This window comes from Thamnophis sirtalis, unplaced genomic scaffold (assembly GCF_051295495.1).
Source record: "Thamnophis sirtalis isolate CommonGarterSnake01/CBP01778 unplaced genomic scaffold, rThaSir2_p1.2 scaffold_6, whole genome shotgun sequence".
NCBI classification, from domain to species: Eukaryota; Metazoa; Chordata; class Lepidosauria; order Squamata; family Natricidae; genus Thamnophis; species Thamnophis sirtalis.
The window spans coordinates 118,469,909-118,490,291 of record NW_028261386.1 but is presented as its reverse complement, the minus strand read 5'-3'; the positions used below and the strand labels follow the sequence as shown (position 1 = coordinate 118,490,291).

General features: G+C 38.3%; 1 protein-coding gene across 2 annotated transcripts in view; it reads left to right on the top strand.

Moving 5' to 3' along the window:
* Positions 1-19,857, top strand: part of DOP1A (DOP1 leucine zipper like protein A) — a 56,598-nt gene extending 36,741 nt beyond the window's left edge. For both annotated transcript variants that reach the window (XM_087718819.1, XM_087718818.1), the window contains 19 exons: positions 82-2,086; positions 2,198-2,309; positions 3,286-3,468; positions 4,875-5,000; positions 6,893-7,027; positions 8,710-8,765; positions 9,113-9,217; positions 9,945-10,011; positions 10,631-10,775; positions 10,998-11,077; positions 12,262-12,371; positions 12,679-12,828; positions 14,060-14,121; positions 14,525-14,677; positions 15,656-15,792; positions 16,623-16,678; positions 17,800-17,964; positions 18,590-18,719; positions 19,265-19,857. In XM_087718819.1, coding sequence (XP_087574945.1) covers positions 82-2,086; positions 2,198-2,309; positions 3,286-3,468; positions 4,875-5,000; positions 6,893-7,027; positions 8,710-8,765; positions 9,113-9,217; positions 9,945-10,011; positions 10,631-10,775; positions 10,998-11,077; positions 12,262-12,371; positions 12,679-12,828; positions 14,060-14,121; positions 14,525-14,677; positions 15,656-15,792; positions 16,623-16,678; positions 17,800-17,964; positions 18,590-18,719; positions 19,265-19,570 — 4,283 coding nt within the window. In that variant the 3' untranslated portion in view covers positions 19,571-19,857. The remainder of the gene's footprint in view (positions 1-81; positions 2,087-2,197; positions 2,310-3,285; positions 3,469-4,874; positions 5,001-6,892; positions 7,028-8,709; positions 8,766-9,112; positions 9,218-9,944; positions 10,012-10,630; positions 10,776-10,997; positions 11,078-12,261; positions 12,372-12,678; positions 12,829-14,059; positions 14,122-14,524; positions 14,678-15,655; positions 15,793-16,622; positions 16,679-17,799; positions 17,965-18,589; positions 18,720-19,264) is intronic.
* The last annotated feature ends 526 nt before the right edge of the window (positions 19,858-20,383 follow it).

The following is a 20,383-nucleotide window of genomic DNA, read 5'->3' as shown; positions in this document are numbered from 1 at the left end:
TATGAATTATGGTAATAACTTCTAAATGACTATCCAAATAAGAAAAAATACTCATAACTACTTGTTTTTCTTTTTGTTAAGCATTCGCCACAATGCCATCAAGTCAAGAACGTGGGATATCGACTAAAGAGAGCACTGAAAAGCAGCTGGCTTTAGATGAAATGGAGAATTTTAGTCTTACGGTCAACCCTTTAAGTGACAGGATCTCTCTCCTGAGCACTAGCAGTGAAACTATTCCTTTGGCTGCCTCTGATTTTGACCTTCCTGATAACCAGATAGAAATAATGCAGAGTTCAGACTCTGGATGCTCCCAGTCATCTGCTGGGGATAACCTCAGCTATGAAGTAGAACCCGAAAGCCTGACTGCCCCAGATAGTTCTCAACACTTGAAAGGAGATTCATTAGATGAAATAATACAGCAAGTGGTCCTTGACCTGATCTGCAAGGTAGCCGAGGAGCTTGCAGAAGATCCACGGTCAGACAAAGATGTATATCCGGAAGATACTTCAACTCCATTAAACACTTTAGATGCCATTGAAGAGGTATCCAAATGTGAAGAACCAAACCTTCTGGACAGCCAAAGTAGTTTGCTTAGCAACGACAGCGCTCAGCTACTATCTGCCTCATCTGAGACTGGACTTGAAAGCATTTCTAATGAAATCTCCAGGAACAGTTCATCACCCTGCATCTCAATAAGCCAGCAATCTCTCAGTGACCAGACTTTCACTGCCCCAGAAGAAAAGTCAAGGCAGCGAAGTCACAGTAGCATCCAATTCAGCTTCAAAGGAAAACTGCCGGAAAAAATGTCAGAAAAGGAAACCATTGTGAAAGAATCTGGCAAACACCCAGGAGCAAAGCCCAAAGTCAAAATAGCGAAAAGGAAAGACGAAGAAAAGAAGAAAGCGCAAGCTGAGAAGCTGAAGCAAAGCAGTGTTTTCTTCAGCGACGGCCTCGACTTGGAAAATTGGTATAGCTGTGGAGAGGGCGAAATCTCGGAGATTGAGAGTGACGCGGGGTCGCCGGGGGCACGGAAATCTCCCCATTTTAACATACATCCTTTATATCAACATGTCCTATTGTACCTCCAAGTATATGACTCCTCGAGGACCCTGTATTCTTTCTCTGCCATTAAAGCTATCTTGAAAACCAACCCTTCTGCTTTTGTAAATGCCATTTCCACCACCAGCGTCAATAATGCCTATACCCCGCAGCTTTCCTTACTTCAGAATCTTCTGGCCAGGCATCGCATATCTGTCATGGGCAAAGACTTTTACAGCCACATCCCAATAGACTCAAACCACAGCTTTCGAAGTTCCATGTACATCGAGATCCTCATCTCTCTCTGCTTGTATTACATGAGGAGCCACTACCCGACCCACGTGAAAGTCTCTTCGCAGGACCTGATAGGGAACCGGAACATGCAAATGATGAGCATCGAAATCCTGTCCCTTCTTTTTGCCGAGCTTGCAAAAGTGGTGGAGAGCTCCACCAAAGGATTCCCCAGTTTCATTTCGGACATGCTGTCCAAATGCAAGGTCCAGAAGGTGATTCTGCATTGTTTGCTGTCCTCTATCTTCAGTGTCCAGAAGTGGCATAGTGAGAAGATGGCGGGGAAAAATATAGGGGCTGTTGAAGAAGGTTTCTCCGAAGACAGTCTAATCAACTTTTCTGAGGACGAGTTGGATAATGGTAGCACTCTCCAGTCACAGCTTTTAAAAGTCCTCCAGCGGCTCATTGTACTGGAGCACAAAGTGATGACCGTGCCTGAGGAGAACGAGGCGGGCTTTGAGTTTGTGGTAACCGACTTGGAGCACATCAATCCTCAACAGCCAATGGCTTCCCTTCAGTATTTACACGCCCAGCCCATAACCTCCCAAGGCATGTTTCTTTGTGCTGTAATAAGAGCATTACACCAGCATTGTGCCTGTAAAATGCATCCCCAATGGATAGGATTAATCACCGCTTCTCTGCCTTACATGGGGAAGGTGCTCCAAAGAGTGGTAATTTCGGTGACCCTACAGCTTTGCAGGAACCTGGATAATCTGATTCAGCAATACAGATACGAAATGGGCTTATCCGACAGTAGGCATGTATTTCGTTTTCTCCTTTTTTCCCTTGGCACTTTTTTTTTTTTAAAAAAAGGGGGGATTTTGTAAGTGCATTTCAAAATTGTAACAAGATTAATTGTTGTTTTTAGGCCTCTTTGGATGGCATCGGTTACTCCACCAGATATGATGCTCACTCTTTTGGAAGGCATCACAACAATTATTCATTATTGCTTACTTGACCCATCCACACAGTATCATCAGGTAAACCTCCTTAGATTTTTAAGTTAGGGGGTTTTTTTTGTTCCAGCTGTCACTGTGCTCTTATTTGTCCTTTGCCATTCCTAATAATTTGTTTCAGCCTGTGCATTGTGCAAGCTAGTCCATTGACCCTAAGAAATAACTCTTAAAACAGACAACCTTATTTGGCATATTCCGAACTCTTTATGTATATGTCATTGATTATGTATGTGCAATTTATTACTACGTTGCGAGATCTTGATCTCATCACTCTGCAAAGCCAGAGCTACAAGTGCTGCAACAATGATACTAACACATGTCTGCCCAACATGTGGCAGAACATTTCATGCCCATATAGGCCTTACCAGCCACCTGAGGACACCCCGCAGCCCAAAACCTGTTAGATGTTAAGGTCATCTTCAAACACAATGGACGAATATCATCACGTGCAATTTATTACTATGTTGCGAGATCTTGATCTCACACCTAATCTTACAAGAGCAATTTTCATTTACATTTGGGGTATATAAGTAGCATAATGTTATGAATACAGTTTGATATTAAAGCACTCTTTTATGAATTACAGAATTTGAGACATTCGGTTTTGGAATTGCTGAACCCAATTTCAATCTTTAATTGAAACTGAATTCAGGATTTCAGTAAATTATAAACAGATAAGACATGTTTTCTTTTGATAAGATCTGTTTTGATTTGGATGAAGTACTTCATTTTCCGATTTAAACTTGGTAACAATTATTGTTAGAATTGCATCGCATCTGTATCCTATCGGATCTTGAAACTAATTTCATACTATTGTTACAAACTGGTCTGAAAATAATTCTGGTTAACATGTAAATTCAATGATGGTTTAATGCTGCCTGAAACAGAATGGAGGGGGGGGGGAAACCAGGTGGGAAGAGAATACAAAAAGGGAAAAGGATTCCTTTAAATTAATATCCCTGATGATAATTGATTATGTTTTTCTCTTCCTTGTTACTAGCTTATGGTTAATGTCGATCAGAAACACATGTTTGAAGCACGCAGTGGGATCTTGTCTATCCTTCACATTATCATGTCCTCTGTCACACTTTTGTGGAGCATCCTGTACCAGGCAGACTCTTCAGAGAAACCAGCTTCTGCTGCAGCTGCATCTGTAACCACAATTAATCTTGGGTCAACAAAGGTTAGAACACCAGAATTGTGTGTACAAATGATTTTGTTCACTAGTGTATGTTATACTTGAATAACAGAGCCAGTTTGGTATACTGGTTAAAATGTCAGACTAGAGGCAGGAAGTTCTGGAGCTTAGAACTCGGCACAAAGCTGAATTGAATGACTCCAGGCAAGTCACTCTCCTCTCTAGGAAGAAAGCAAGGGCAAATGGCTGCTGAAAAATCTTGTTAGGAAAACTCCAGGGACTTCTCCGAGCGCTCACCAAGAGTCAAAAACCTGCCAAAAACCTCATACCCATATTTTGTTTTTAATCCTTGAATAATCAGTGCCAGGATCTTGACAGGATCACAATATTTAATCATTCTTCCAAAAAGCAATGTAATGTCTGCATACTGTGCAATATAGTTTGTGTGTATGTGAGAGAGGACCTTGTACTACCAAATGATCCCAGTATTGGGATTTTTTAAAAAAAATCTAAAACAGTTGTAACATAGATGTTTCTTCTTATGATAACCTACGAGGTAAACCCATTTAAAGGCTGGTGTTGATTTATTTGATCAAATAGCCCCTATAGGCAAAACTTCCCTCGGTTCCATCTAGAGACCTTTATGTTTCAAGGGCTACAAAAGCTAAAAGTATATATGCAAAAATGCCACTGACACATTTTCCTAATAAAGGAGAATATTTGTAGCTCGGGGTTGAAATAAGGAATCTTTGGTGATCTCTAAACTTGGTTTTTTTCTTGCAGGCGTTTCATTACCTAAATTAGGACTAGCACTGATGATGTTACATAGTTTTGGTAATAAAAGGTCTGCAAGAAAACAACCAAGCTCAGAGAGCACTAGGGACATCTCAGACATTTCACCAAACTGTGTTTGTGTTAACCGTACACATAACCATAACCAATACAATAATGATTTGAGCATAAAAATCTCCATCATGGTTTTGACCCTTTTGTACTCTTCCACTTTCTCATAGTGTCTTTTCTATTTTATAGGAACAAATAGCAATAGCTTTTTTTTTTTTTACCTGTCATGTTAAATTATAATGCAAAACATATTGCCAACTCTCTTCTTTCTGATCCTGATTTATTTCCAACCGCGGAACCTGATTGTTCATTAAGACTTCATGTCACATCATGGTTATTTTCTTAGGTATATTTTCAGGAGACACTTGGATTGTGCCAGAAAATTCATTAGATTTGCATAGCAATAAAGAATTCAAGACTTTTTTAAAAAATAGTGCACAGAAATAGCTTGCCCTAAAATATTTTCCTCTCTCGTGTTCCAAAAGAGAAATGGTCCAAGTTACATTTCTCAGTATTTTCTTTCATTGTATAATTGTATATTGCTCTAGATGAGCTGTTAGGTTCTTGTTTTGTTTTTCTCTAAATTTAGTATATTTTATGTATTACAGAATTTAAGGCAGCAAATTCTTGAATTGCTTGGTCCGATTTCAATGAACCATGGTGTTCACTTCATGGCAGCTATTGCATTTGTGTGGAATGAAAGGAAACAAAATAAACAAGCTTCAAGGACTAAGGTATATTAACTGATGGGCTTGTTTAAGATGAGTTCAGTGTATGAGTTTCCTAAGTTTTATTTAATAGGCTTATTTAGCTTCTTTCATTTATTTAGCTTAGTAGGCAGATTGAGAAACTGTGCCATGATAAAAAATATATTGTTTGTGATATCTGTGTATGAAACTCTGAATCTGATGGAGTTCACTGAACTGGTGTTCTGATTGCAGTTATTGAATACAATCAAATACATAACAGTAAAGTTCCTTCTCTTTGCTAGGATACCAGGGGTCTCTAGACTTGGCAGCTTAAGACTTGTGGACTTCAACTCCCATAATTCCTCAGACAGTTAGAGCTGTTAGAGTTGAAGTCCACAAGACTTAAAGTTGCCAAGTTTGGACACCCCTGGTCTATACCACCTGACCAGAGGTGGGCTTCACATAATTTAACAACCGGTTCACCTAGTGCAGAACCAAAAATGTGAGCGCATGCACACCTTCCGTGCTTGTGCGCGGCTTCAAACACACGGTGATTTTATGCATGTGGCTTCCAGCACACCTTCTTGGGCAGACGTGGTGAGTAGAGCAGGTGAGGCACAGAAATCAGCTGGGCTTCATGGGCGGGGTGAGAGAGCCAGGGAGTAAGAGATATAGGACGGGATAGTGCTGGGGCAGGTGGGCGGGCCCAGCTGTGGTTGGAACTACTGGTACAGGCGAACTGGTCCAAACCAGCAGAAGCCCACCTCTGCACCCGACCCAAACAGCTAGGGTGATGTCACTTCTTGATTCCATAAGTATTGCTTCCATTCATTTTGCATCATTTAAAAAAAAGGAAAATTCTTTCCACTTTTTATGACTTGAGAAATATCAGTATACTTTGAGGTAGTCAGTGACGGCCAATCTGAAGAAGTCTTACAAGACACAAGAGACAAAGATGCCAACTTCCACAAGATTCATAGAATAAAGAGAATTCTGTTACAGAATGCCACAGAAGTGAGTGAAGTTGTGCTAAAAAGAAACATAAAACTGGCTATCTGGTAAAACAAGGAAATAGAAAAAACTGCAAGTGAGAAAAATGCATGTAAGAGAATGACTGCTTCAAAAAATGAGGATGAGAGAAAAGTGTTGTATAAAGTGTGTTTAAGAAAAAACAGTTGCAAAAAACTGCACACAAAGAGAGCCAAGAATTAAGAAAAGACAAAATACAGAATTATTTTGATGGAATTAAAAAATTGTTTTGGGAGTGGGTGAAAAGAGTTAAGCAGGGAACTTCTAGAGGAATTAACCAAATTTAAAAATAAAAGTATCAAATGATTCAAGATGAAATTTAGAATGACAGATATTGGAAGGAGATTTATATTGGAATAATAGTGATATGTTGAACTATGGAGGGGAAAAAATGAATGCTATAAGTGGTGGTGTTGAAAAAAACAAAAAAATGATGCTGCAAAAATGTTGAAAAATGTATAGAATAGCTAGTCTTAAATAAATTAATAAAAATGTGTGCATGTCAGAAAGTTTATTATACGCTTGTCGGTTTAGGGAAAGTATTACAATAAAGTAAAAAGCTAGAATTATGAAATGTTTTGAGTAAAACTGGAGTTGAAGGTTGGTTTTTAAGGGTGGTACATGATGGAAGTAATGCATTTGTGAGAATATAGGTGTGTAAAAATAATACAGCCAATTTGGCTACTTGAACAAATATCTAACTTTTTAAAAATTAATGTATAGTTCTTTGCTTTTAATCCAAGTAGTCTCAAAATGCTAATTCAGCCATTGATGCAACACTATATATCAGTAGTGTTTATACCAAAGTAAGGTGGCATATGGTTGCAGCCTAATTCTTACAAGTGACTTTGCAATGGTCGTGACAACTCTCTGAGATTCAATGCCAGTGGTGGAATTTTACTTATCAGGTGATTCCTAGTGCCAGTGAAGAACAGCTCCTGCTGGTGGAGCTGGTTCGTTCCATCAGTGTTATGAGAACTGAAACTGTCATGCAAACAGTGAAAGAAGTCTTAAAGCAACCACCAGCTATTGCCAAGGACAAGGTATGACATAACCATTAAAACAATATTTTAATGGTTCACACAATTTCAGTACAGGTAGTCCTCATTTAGCAACCACAATTGGGAGTTGTTAAGTAAAATGGTGATTAAGTGAAGAATCGTATGATTGCAACTGTGCTTAAGCTTTTACTTCAACTTTGCTTTATAGCATTAGAAGAATGCAACCCCAAGTATCTGAGTGAAATCCAAAGACTAGGAAAGGTTTCCATAATTCGATTCATAAGGAAGCTGGATAAAAGGACAAAGCTTAGAGCCCTCTCCCCCTACTTCCCTGCCCTTTGGAGTGCTCTGGGATAATTAGCAAGAAAAGATTTGATGTTTCATTCATTTGATGTGTCAAATTCACAGTGTCACGTTGCCATTATGTGATGTATCGCGACATTTTTCCCTTCGTGAAGCTGGGGTGGGCGTGGCCTGCACATGATACATCCAGCCCACAGGCCACCAGTTTGACACCCCTGTCCTAGATTAATGACCTCTCATTCTGTTTTTGTTTGAATTTATGACCATGCTGACTAGTGATAATTACAACCAGTTCTTAACCAGTTCTAGCTGTCACAATGTCCCTGTGGTCACAAAATTGCAATCTGGGCATTGGCAGATTTCTGACACCACCACATTCTGTGGTCATATGGTCACACAATTTGCTATCTCTTCCCTGCCAGCTTCCCACAAGCAAAGTCAGTGGGGAAGCCAGCAGGAATATAGCAATAGCAATAGCAGTTAGACTTATATACCGCTTCATAGGGCTTTCAGCCCTCTCTAAGCGGTTTACAGAGTCAGCATATTGCCCCCAACAACAATCTGGGTCCTCATTTTACCCACCTCGGAAGGATGGAAGGCTGAGTCAACCTTGAGCCGGTGAGATTTGAACAGCCGAATTGCAGAACTGCAGTCAGCTGAAGTAGCCTGCAGTGCTGCATTTAACCACTGCGCCACCTCGGCTCAACATTGGAAGCCAATGTTGTGATCATGTGAGGACTTAAACACCTGTGATTTGCTTATCAGCCAATTGGAATTGCCATTGCTAAGTAGTATGATCATGTGACACCACTCTTTATATCTGTGTCGTTTAGCAATAGAAATTCCAGCCCCAATTACTATTGTTAAATGAGGATGACCTATACCCATGCATGCGTGAAAATGACTTTAATTAAACTTTATAATAGTTGTTGTAATTAATTAATTGCTATTGTAACTACTGTTCCTTGCATTAAAAATGCATTAATGAAGAGTAAAGAACCAGTTGCTTTTGTGTTTTGCAATGAAAATGAGTGTTGTTTTAAAAATAATAACGTACTAGTTTGAGATGAACATTTTCCAGTTTACATAAAACTTTTGCTCTGTTAATAGATATAATTCTTCATTTGCCTTTCTCCTGAGAAAATTGTTTTTGAAAGAATACATTGATTTCTAAATCCAATTTTCTGTAGGCAAAATTAATGTTCCACCTCCAGAAAAAAAGGAAACTAAGAGAAAAATCGCTTTAAAATATTCATAATTGCTGACACATTTTCTTCCATTCAAATGTAACAAAATTGTGCTGATTTTTAAAAAAAGTCACAGCAAAATTAGTTATCTTTTAATTACAGAACTGACAGCTACTTGTAGGCTTGGAACAGTAATGTGTATTTCTTAATTCTTTTTTAACAAAATCTTTCTAGAAGCATCTTTCATTGGAAGTCTGCATGTTGCAGTTTTTCTTTACGTACATCCAGAGGTAGGTTTTCTATTCTAGCATCCCTTTCAGTAGTATCAAGTTATTTTAGAAGGTCACATTTGCGTAACAGTTCTGTTAAAGTCAGAGAATTCTGAGATGATTGATGCAAGCACTAAGGAAGGAATTGAACTGCTGAATTCCAGATTTTAGAAGATTAAACACTTGTTTAAAAATCAGAACTCCCATCTGACCAGGGAGCTTCATATTTCCTCAGTTCTATATTAACTGTAAAATATTTTAAAACAAGTAGAGCAACATTATTTCATTTACTCAACTCTAGATAGCCCTTCTAAACATAATAATGAAAATCCTTTAGATATGATTATGTGGCTTTTTCTTTCCTGTAGAATCCCCGTCTCCAATTTAGTAGACAGCTGGGCCTCTTTGCTGCTCCTTCTAAAGGATTCCATACCACTCGGCCTTCCAGCTCCAGGGCAGTTTCTAATACTTGGGTGAGTCATTCTGTGACCATAGACACCGTTAATTTTCCTTTTGAAAAATCTAGAAGAAATGTTGGTCTTTCGTATTGAAAATTAGATCACTACTTAATATTGAGCACAGTTTTTAGTCTTCCAGGTGTAGGGAGGACTAGAAACTTTCAAGGCAATTTGAAATCTTGCAAATGTTATGGATAATCCTTATCACTAGGGTTAACTCTAGTACAAACCTTTGCAATGTTCAAAGTGAGAATGTCTCCGCTGTGTCTTGTTGTTCCTTTAGCTCAAGACCAGTTCAATTACATGAGTTTAAATATGAGTTGAAAGTATTTGTCATCATAGCAGCATGCAGAAATCCAAAATAGTGCTAGACAGAATTGATTAAAGACCATCTCTTTGAACCCAAATTATTTACTGAGTAATTTTTATCAGGTTATCTCAACTTTTTCCAAAAAGAAGAAAAAGTTGAGAACCACTGGATTAAATTATAAAAATGTATACCCCACATTTATTGCTAAAATCAATGACAGCATCTTTTCTTAGGATATAGCTTCCTAAGGATGACCAAGTGTGGAATCTAAAGGGCTGTGAATATGTTCTTTGGCTTAATCCTTGCTGCCTTTCCATGAGCCTTCCCTTCTATTTCCTAGGCTTCTGAAACATCTCTTCCCTTGAAATCCCTTTTTCTAAAACTTGAAGCAAGACATTAATGTTTTTCCTTTTCTTTCTTGTTTGTTTAAAGTGTATTAAACGAGTTTATTATGAAAAATCCAAATCTGGATAATAAGAAGGACCAGAGAGATCTACAGGTAAGAGATCTATAGAAACTGCTATTTTTGAAATCAAGTATAATGCGAAAAATAATGTAAAGTATGTAGGCTAATTACCAAGAAAATGCTTGTTTTGTTTTTCTCACCCTTTTTATTTTTTTGACAATTTTTAAATCCTGAATCATCGTTGGGTTCTCTTTTTTTAGAATTGCTATCTTCTCTCATAACATGTGAGCTACACTGATGCCTATTTTTTGTTTTGTTTCAATTTCATGTGCCAGTTGATTTTTGTCTTAGGAAAAAACCTTTGTGTCAATGACATTGTCAAAGCCTCAGTTAGGTTTATGTATATTTCTAATTCACCGTGCCACAAAGTAGGTTTTCACAGTTTATTGAGTTGGCTTTCTTTAAAGTGTTTCAGACACTTTAAATCGCTGAAGCATTTAATATTCATAATTACGCTAGATTTTGTAATTAGAAATAAGGGCTTGGGATGTCACAAGAAAGCAGCAAATAATGGCATTCCACAAAGGACAGGATTGTCTCACTGAGATTATTCATTACTTCTGCAGAAGAGAGATTAAATCAAGTAATATATTAAATATATATTATTCATAAGAATTTTTCTTTTACTTCTGCTTATTTGCCACCTCACCAGGATGTAACACACAAAATAGTAGATGCCATCGGAGCAATTGCAGGCTCATCCCTGGAACAGACAACCTGGCTGAGGCGAAATTTAGAGGTTAAGCCTTCTCCCAAAATAATGGTTGATGGAAACAACCTGGAGTCTGATGTTGAAGGTGATTTTTACTGTTTGTTGTGGATGATGTTGTTCATCTGAACATCTGACTGGAATTACAAAAGCATGAACTAAATATAATTTGGAGCAGGAGCGTTGTCATTAAAATAATCTCATCACTATGGTTTAACTCTAGCACAAACCTTTCCAATATTCAAAGTGAGAATGGCGTGGTTGCATCTTTACAAACAGCATTTCTTTCTTTTTCATGTGTTTAATTTAGATATGTTGTATCCAGCTTTGGAAACCTCAAGCATAACTCCATCCGTGTATAGTGTCCATGCCTTAACGCTATTGTCAGAAGTAAGTGTTTTTGTAGTTCTTGATTGTATACGTAATGCAGTAACAGATAATTACACATTTCTTGAATGGACCTTAGGAGTTTTTATGTTGACTCAAAGGAAAATTATGATTCATAGACATGAAAATATTTTCTGCCCTTCATTCCACCTCTCTCTCTTATGCTTTTTTTGTCTGATTTTGGATCTTAGATGTAGCTTGGAGCAAAAGCAAATGTTTCCTGTTTTCATTATTATGAACAGAAAGAGATGAAATAGGAATGTGAAGGCGTTTATGGCATCAGTGAAGATAATTCTGCAATTTTTTTTCTTTGTGTAAACTTATGAAAAGGATAATTATGTTTAGTCCTACAATCAGTCTTATAACTGTAATTAATAGTTAACTTTTTCTGTTTTAAAGAAGTTAGCTACAGAAACCATGATTGAAGTTGATTTAATTGAAACCAATCATAAAAAATTAAATATTCTGTGAATCAAACTCATTTTTTGGTGGCTTCATTAGTTTGCCCATGTAATTTCCTCAGCAGTGGTTGGAAGTGACTTAGTTCTGCCTTCCAGTATTTTTTGTAATTCCCCAGTCTAGCCTACAGCTCTGACATTTCGGTCTTCACCCAAGAAAAGGGTGATGATTTCCAAAGTCCCTTCCAACACTGTTATTCTGTGACAAGAACTGACCAAATCCAATCCTGCTTAGATTTTAAACCCATACAAGTTATTATGAAGGATGGTTTGGTAGTTGAGATGGCACAAACATTCGTTAGTGTACATTCGTCAGAATGTAAAGTATAGATTTACAGAATTTGGTTACATCTTCCACGTTTTCAAAATTTTAACATATCTGGTTATCTTCTCTAAAACGCATTTACAACACATTGTATTTCCAAGCTTTCTAAGTACATTCTCATCTTTATAAAGCAATGCAGGGAAAAAAATACACATTAGGGACTAATTTAAGTCAGTGCCATGCCTGTAGGTATATGGTTGTATATTCATTGACATGAAAAGGAAGTAGGCTTTTACATCATCTGTCTTGTATTTATGATTTTATAAATTCACATTTTGAAGTGTGCGTGTAGAATCTTGAAAATCATCCTTTGCTGTGTTTTCACTTAAAAGAATTAAAACATTTTAAACAGTAACTCATAGATTGATAAGGAAAGTTGTGATGTTTTTCCTCTCCTGTTTTAGGTTTTGGCTCATCTTCTGGACATGGTTTTCTATAGTGATGAGAAGGAAAGGGTTATTCCACTTCTTGTAAATATAATGCACTACGTTGTGCCTTATCTTCGCAACCACAGGTATCTTTGCAAAGTACTACAAAAAGTCGCACGGTCCCCCTTGCCCCATATTTTGTCCCGGTCCTCTAAGCCAGAAAAAAACAAGATCTCGTGAGGCCCCAAGATCAGCAGAAGAGTGTTGCAGAAGAAAGGAGGAAGAAAGGGAGGGAGGCACTGTTAGTGACAAGCCGTAGTGGACCGTGCTGCTATGCATTTTATCAGCAAAAAATAATTCTGAAATCATGTAAAGCTGGTGTTTTCAGATTGTTTTTCACAGAAACATTCTGTATTTATAGTAACATGAGATGGGGGGGCGTTCTTCTTCCAGTGCCCATAATGCACCCAGTTACCGAGCCTGTGTCCAACTCTTGAGCAGTCTGAGTGGATATCAGTATACCAGGAGAGCATGGAAGAAGGAAGCTTTTGATCTCTTCATGGATGCCAGTTTCTTTCAGATGGATGCTTCTTGCGTGAATCAGTAAGACTTCTTTGTTGCTCTTATTTGAAATCAGTATCTGGAAAATAAAACCAAATATTCTTGTGAAACAAATAAAACAGAAACCTGATGACCAACACACTTATAAACCCTATTTTGGTGGGAGTACAGTAATGAGCTGCTCACCCATTTAAGTTTTTGTAAAGCAGCTAATTCGCATCTTAGATGGCGTATTTGCTTACAGTCACATTATCACGTTGATTGATTGATTGACGTAAACTAACGTTTACTTCCAGTTTTTGGCAAAGCCAGCCCATACTGAACAATCGGTTGGCTTAATGACTGCTGCAGTCACTTAACAAAATGAGGACCCAGATTGTTGGGGGCAATGCTGCTGACTCTGTAAACTGCTTAGAGAGGGCTATAAAGCGTTATATCAGTCTAAGTCCTATTGCTAACTACCACTGCAAAAAAGGTTGTAAAATCAGGTGAGTCACATGAGTAACCTATTTAATGACCGTCATGACTTAGGCTGTAATGCACAGGCTTGTAAATTGAGCACTACTTGTACACTTGGGTACCTTCCCTCCTATTCACGACTGCTGAAGCCTTAACTTTCTACCAGTGGTGAGTTTCAAAAATTGTTCGAACCTACTCTGTGGGTGTGGCCTCCTTTGTGGGAGTGGCTTGCCGCCCATGTGACCAGATGGGAGTGGCTTGCCACCCATGTGAACGGATATGAAGATGCCGACACTTGTCAGAACCACCTTAAATTACCTCACACACAGCACTGGCATGCATAAGAATATGATGTAAACTTGTTTTTTAAAAGGCATCTTTGGTTTGCGTTAAAACAACTTCAACACACGCAATGTTCTGATTGCACCACAAACGCAGTAGTCATCCTTACCTTTCACAGAGGCACTGAGTTTTATAAATATGAGCATGATAGTGTAGAATAATCATATCCAAGGACCAGTGGTGGGTTTCAAAAAAATTTGGAACCTCTTCTGTAGGTGTGGCCTGCTTTCCGGGTCCACTGGTGGAACCTCTTCTAACCGGTTCGGTAGATTTGACGAACCGGTTCTACCGAATAGGTGCGAACTGGTAGGAACCCACCTCTGCTTTCTACTGTCCGATATGTTTTTCTGATACACAGTGCCAAATTCTGAGAGAACTTTGTAACAGTCATTCTTTCTTTTTGTTTAATCAAAAATAAAATACTATGCTTTTATTTTTTTAAAATAACTATCATTTTTTCTTCTTATACTAGTTGGAGAGCCATTATGGACAATCTGATGACACACGACAAAACCACTTTTAGAGATTTGATGAGTGAGTCTAACTTTTTTGCTCTGTGCGAGATCCACGGTTAGTTTCTGAGCGGTGAAGTTTGGTTCCTTTGGTGCTCATGCAACAATCTAGTTCAAATTTCAGCCAGGAAACAAGCATTGGGGTGATAATTACTGCAAATTTTCCTTCTCTTGAAAAGTTAGCAAGCACTTGATTGAGCATTCACTCTAAAGTTATGTTAATTTCCACCCAATGCCCAATTAATTATTCCATTTGATTGTGGGTGTTTGATACTCTGTTATATATAAGACCACGAGTAGTACCACATCTATGGCAATGATTTAAAGTATTCTGATCGGTAACATTCATGCAATACATAACATTATTTTCAAAAAGCTTCTCTCTTTCCCAAAGCATTGCCAAAATTGCACCTTTTCTTTTTTAGCTCGTGTGGCGGTAGCTCAGAGCAGTTCTCTCAACCTGTTTGCTAATCGGGATGTTGAACTAGAACAGCGTGCTATGCTCCTGAAGAGGCTGGCCTTTGCCATTTTTAGCAGTGAAGTGGATCAGTATCAGAAATATCTTCCAGATATACAAGGTAATTCCAATCAAGCTTGTAACTTCATGAATAAAAGCCATGGAGTTTTACTGGCAATATTATACAAGTAGTTTGCCCATGATCTTCTGATATATATTGTATATGCATGTGTTCGTGTATGCGCACTTTCGTTTTATATCTACGTATCTTACTGAACTGATTCTCTTTGATAATCTTCCATCCAACCAGGTCAAAGTCTATTTGACTTCTTATCCCAGATAAGATCAGCCACGTGCTACTACTTGCTTAGGCAATGTGGGATAAATAAAACTCTAAATTTAGGCTTCATAACAGCTGGTCACTAAACCAGTGATGCAAGTCGAATGGATTTCCTTTCAATTCACAAATCTGGTTCAGTGAGTTTGGAGACTTTTGAGAGCAGGGGACCACAGGCCAGGAAGGAGAAATTCATTGCTGCTTTTTGCAACAAATCTCTTGAAGAGCCAAGGTGGCGCAGTGGTTAAATGCAGCACTGCAGGCTACTGCTAGATCAGCAGGTCAGCGGTTCAAATCTCACCGGCTCAGGGTTGACTCAGCCTTCCATCCTTCCGAGGTGGGTAAAATGAGGACCCAGATTGTTGGGGGCAATATGCTGACTCTCTGTAAACCGCTTAGAGAGGCCTGAAAGGCCTATGAAGCGGTATATAAGTCTACTGCTATAAGTCTACTGCTATTGCTATTGCCTCAATTTGACATTAAAAATATATATATCCAAATTTGTGTTATAGAGTAGGCCTATTTTGGAGCAAAGTGTCCTGAATCATAGTTTTAACTTGTGTTATCTTTTTTGCCTCATAGTTTAGAACAATGAGTATTTAAGCTTGGCTAAAGTCTCTTCTACATGTTCCATTGTGTAAAATTAATTTATATTATTAGATGCAGATTCTTAACCGATTACAGATGTTTGAAGCAGGTTGCAGCTCTGGATATCAGCTGTGATTGTTTTCTGACAGATCCTTGTAACCTTTTCTGTTTTAGAAAGACTGGTTGAAAGTCTCCGCCTGCCCCAAGTGCCTACCCTTCACTCCCAAGTATTCCTGTTTTTCAGAGTTTTGCTTTTAAGAATGTCTCCACAGCATCTTACCTCACTTTGGCCTACTATGATCACAGAACTGGTGAGTTCCGCTTTGCATCCACAATTGGGCAAAGAAGGCCCCTTTTTTTTAGAAGACCTAAGAATTTCTCCATATTGGTTTTAAGCTATCCAGGAGATTGTTAAAGATAACAGCCCATCATTTCTCCTGGGCTGAATCACTAGGATGCTTTCATCAATGTACTTCTTTCGTTATTATAGAATTTAGCCATTTCTATATGGATCAATATCAGTATCAAAATTATTACGTTATCTTAACATTTATGTTCTGCTTTCCTCTGAGAGTTGAAGGCAGCTTTGTTGGTTCCATTATTTGCTCATTTTATGCCCACAAGAACCCTGTGCGATGAGTGTGGCGAGTCTGACTGACTGAACTAACATTCCCCCAGAGAGGTCCTGTCAGTGAGAAAGGGCTTGCACTGAGCTCTCAGTACAGTGTCCAACCATTATGCCTATTTTGCTGTCAGGATAAACATGGAGGTACAAATTGTCAAATATATGTTTTCCTCTTTTATGAAAAAGGGATGCTAACCACGCATCATTCTTGGTGCTTTTACACTATTAAACAGAACTGTGAATTTGAGCAGCCAGAATGTTAAACGTTATCCAGTTCATCCCTCTTGCACAATGTGACTTGATCATCAAGGTAGCGCAGCCCAAGGGCTGCCGTTCACAACTGGGCATGTGGAGGGTTGCATTGAAAGGGGCAATGATGTACAGTGGTTTAGTGGTTGACATTATATTTAACATTGATAACTCCCTTCAGTGCCTCAAAGATGGAAATACAGAATATAAGTATGCGTTTTTTTCTGTTTATTCACAATATGTGTGCTTCGTTCTTTTTACCTTCAGGTCCAAGTATTTTTACTTATGGAACAGGAGCTCACAGCTGATGAAGATATCTCAAGGTAGAGTCACTGTGATTTGCTCATTCTTGTTTGCATAGTAAGTTAAACGCTGCTAAAAGATATTCTGATATTTTAAATGAACATTATTTTATGCTTAATAGGTGGGAAAAGACTTTTCCAACCAGACTGAATAACATAATCTGTGCTAATAATAAACCACAATAAAGAAGTCGTTCATCTCATTTTTACATTACTCGGCCAAATCTGACTCATGCCTGCATTACAGGGGCATCCTGTCAAAAACATCCGATTATTTTAGCTAAGGACTAAAATGAGCAAGAAAAGCTAATGAATTGAAATGCACTTATTATAGTTATTTGTGATTTTTGATTATAAGATTATAAGAAGCAAGGCGAAAGCCAGTTATGTGATGGGTCTTTTTTGTCTGTCTGGTTTAAACACTCTTCTGCAGATTGTTAGCATTGTTGATTCAGAGCCATATTCAATGTCTGAGCCTTAGCAGTTTCGTCAGTTTTTGCTTTCTTGCCTGTCTTCCCCAGAAACAGAAATAGACATGCAGCCAACATAAATACATATTCCAAATACAACGTATGGCTTTATTTTGCATTTTCATTAAAAATTTGGGAGTGATTCCGCCCCACTTCCTGCCATTGAGTTGATTTGCATTTTGATTGCATTTTGTTTGGCTCCTGATTTGTGGAGTTTTCTTTTGTGTGTGGAGATCCAAAACCTCGTCTGTGACTTGCTGCTGCTTCTAAAACTCCTATAGTTTTGAACAAATCAGTAGACAATTAGCCCTTTGGTTTGTGCTTATGATTTTTACACAGATGGTTAGCAGAGATGCCGGACTTAAACTAATTCACTGAGCCAGCATTTCTCTATTCATTTGTTCTCTTCTCATTTTATTAATTTGTCAGTTCACCTGCCTTGCCAATGGTAACATTTCTTCATTGTGTGAACTCCTTTCCCGTATGTTCAACTGCGAGTGATATACCAAAATTCATTTATCGGCAGTATTAAAGCTCATTTACCCAAAGGAAAGTTCAAATATAAACATAGGCTTACTACTTTTTTAAGGGAAATGCTGTTGAGATGTGAGGTCAGTATTCATTTGTAAAGCATGCCAGCAGTTTTTATATATTAATTTCATTTGGTTGCAGAACTTCAGGTCCATCTGTTGCTGGGCTGGAAACAACATATACGGGAGGCAATGGATTTTCTACATCCTACAACAGTCAGAGATGGCTGAATCTTTATTTGTCAGCTTGTAAATTTCTGGATTTGGCCCTTGCTTTACCTTCCGAGAACCTTCCTCAGTTTCAGATGTAAGTAAAATCCAGAAATGCTAGAAATATATTTGATGGGAGAAAACTGTTCTGAAAGGGATGCTTCTTTTTGTGGAGGCATGAAAGAAGCTATCTTCTGCCTTCTAAGGATGTCCTCTTTTTCTGTAAAGTTATATTAGGAAAATAATTCCCAATAGTAAAGTAGTAAAAAGTGCAACCAGTTATTGGGTTCAATGGCCCACCTCCCTTTATTCACCGTGTTCAAACAGAGGCTTGACAGCTATAAGTGAAGACACTTTAATTTAGTTTTCTTCACAGAGAAGGGGATTGCAGGTAGTGGCCCAATTGCCCCCCCACGATTGAATAAAGCCTCAATAAGCACAGATAGAGATTCTTTTGAAACAAAACTGTTACTGCCATTTCACAGGAGATACAAAATGTTGTCTTGAAAAATAGCAGATCTTCCTATCTGATCAAAGTCCTTACGTATTAATTCAGCATTATGTTTTTTCTCTGCATGTTAGTGTCCTGGGTATCAAGATAAGCTTGGACGTAGCACTGGATATGAATACTTCCAGTAATACAGGAGTAGGGATTCTTTCCAAATCTTGCTTGCTGAATATGCAAAGTAGTTCAGAAGTGGATTTGTTCTTCCTCTTAACAGGTACCGGTGGGCCTTTATCCCAGAAGCCTCAGACGATTCCGGGTTGGAGGTGCGAAGACAAGGCACCCACCAGAGAGAATTCAAACCATATGTTGTCCGATTAGCAAAGCTGTTACGAAAAAGGGCAAAGGTATTCCGTTTGATTTTTAAAAAAATCTGTTTCAGGTACTAAATTGTGGGTAAATTATAACTGCTGTTCAGATTATCCGGAAACCTTAGAAAACTAGAATGTACAACCATGTGCACCAACAAGGCTTCTCTTCCCCCTTAAAGGCTGAAGGCTAAACAGTTCCCCGAGTTATTGCAGGGAGACGTATAAAGGGTAGGATAATTCAAGACCAGGTGGGATTTTTAAGCCTCATAGTAATAAGACTGTTACACTGCACAACTTCACTTCTCCCCTCCTCCATCATTTAGTACTTCATTAAAATAAGTGGAACAAGTTTAATTGAACCATTCAGTGATCTCAGCTGGAATGATTTGCTTCTTAACAATTAGACTCGTAAGTAGCGCTGACTTGGATGAGAAAATTTAGTTAAAGAAGTTTCATTATCTTCATTTGTGAGTTGGTAAAATCAATATGTGCTGGCTTTGGTGGCTGGTGAAAATGTGTAGATGGTGAATTTGGAAAAACGTTATCAAGCCTGGTCCTGACTCTTCTCTTGCTGCTTACAGAAAAATCCAGAAGAGGACATCTCAGGGAGGATTCTGAACTGGGAACCCGGCCACTTGCTCCTGACCCTCTGCGCCGTCCGCAGCATTGAGCAGCTCCTCCCCTTCTTCCATGTCCTGAGCCAAGTCTTCAACAGCAAAGTCACCAGCAGGAGCATCGGCCATTCAGGGAGCCCCATGCTTTACCCAAACTCTTTTCCCAACAAAGACATCAAAATGGAGAACCAAAAGACCTTATCTAGCAAAGTGAGGCAAAAAATTGAAGAGATGGTTGAGAAGGACTTTTTGGAAGGGGTCATCAAGACATGAAATGTAAATGGCAGAATCTTTTATCTTATGTAATGTTCATTTCAAACCAAACCACTCCATCCTTCCAGAGTATGTAATTTCCTTTTTTCATACTTTGTACGTAGTGTATACTTCAGGATGTATTTAATTTAAATACTTGTAAATAGGTTCTGGATATGGCCTGAATCAAGTTGAAATATCGCTGGCACATATTGATTATTGTGCCTAATATTTATGGTACATTTTTGTTTTTGTCATCTTGAGGTCTGTCTTTAAGAAATCTTACAATAAAGTTGCACATTTTTCTAGTTGTATGTCTTTCTCTGCACCTAGGCCGCCGCACGGGGTTTACTTTCTAAAAATGGAATGAATGAGTAGTTTGAACATATCAATATTCTGATGAAGGCATTAATTGTCAAGATGTTATTAAATTATCTTCCAACAATGCTGCGTTCCAGGTTCTTAAGCAAATAAGTGTGACATGGCAAACATCTTCAAACATGCACCCAAAATAGATGAGTGCTTTTACCGAATGCTGTTTCTCTGGGAGATTTTGGGATGCTACACTTCTTCGTAACTTGCAGCAAATAAGTTTCTTTGCTATAACTTTCCTTTCATGGTGGGAATTGAAGTCTGCTCTTAATATGGTACATTTACTCCAGCAGGCATTTTTCCAGCTGAAACTGAAAGACTTGTCATTCCCAGTCAGTTGGTCCACATTTTGCCTAGGGATTATAGTAACTTGCAATCCAACTCTAGGATTGTCATGATTGCAATTTTCTGAAAAAGCATGTTGAAGTTGAAATTTCCAAGGACAGGAAGCAGAAAACTCCT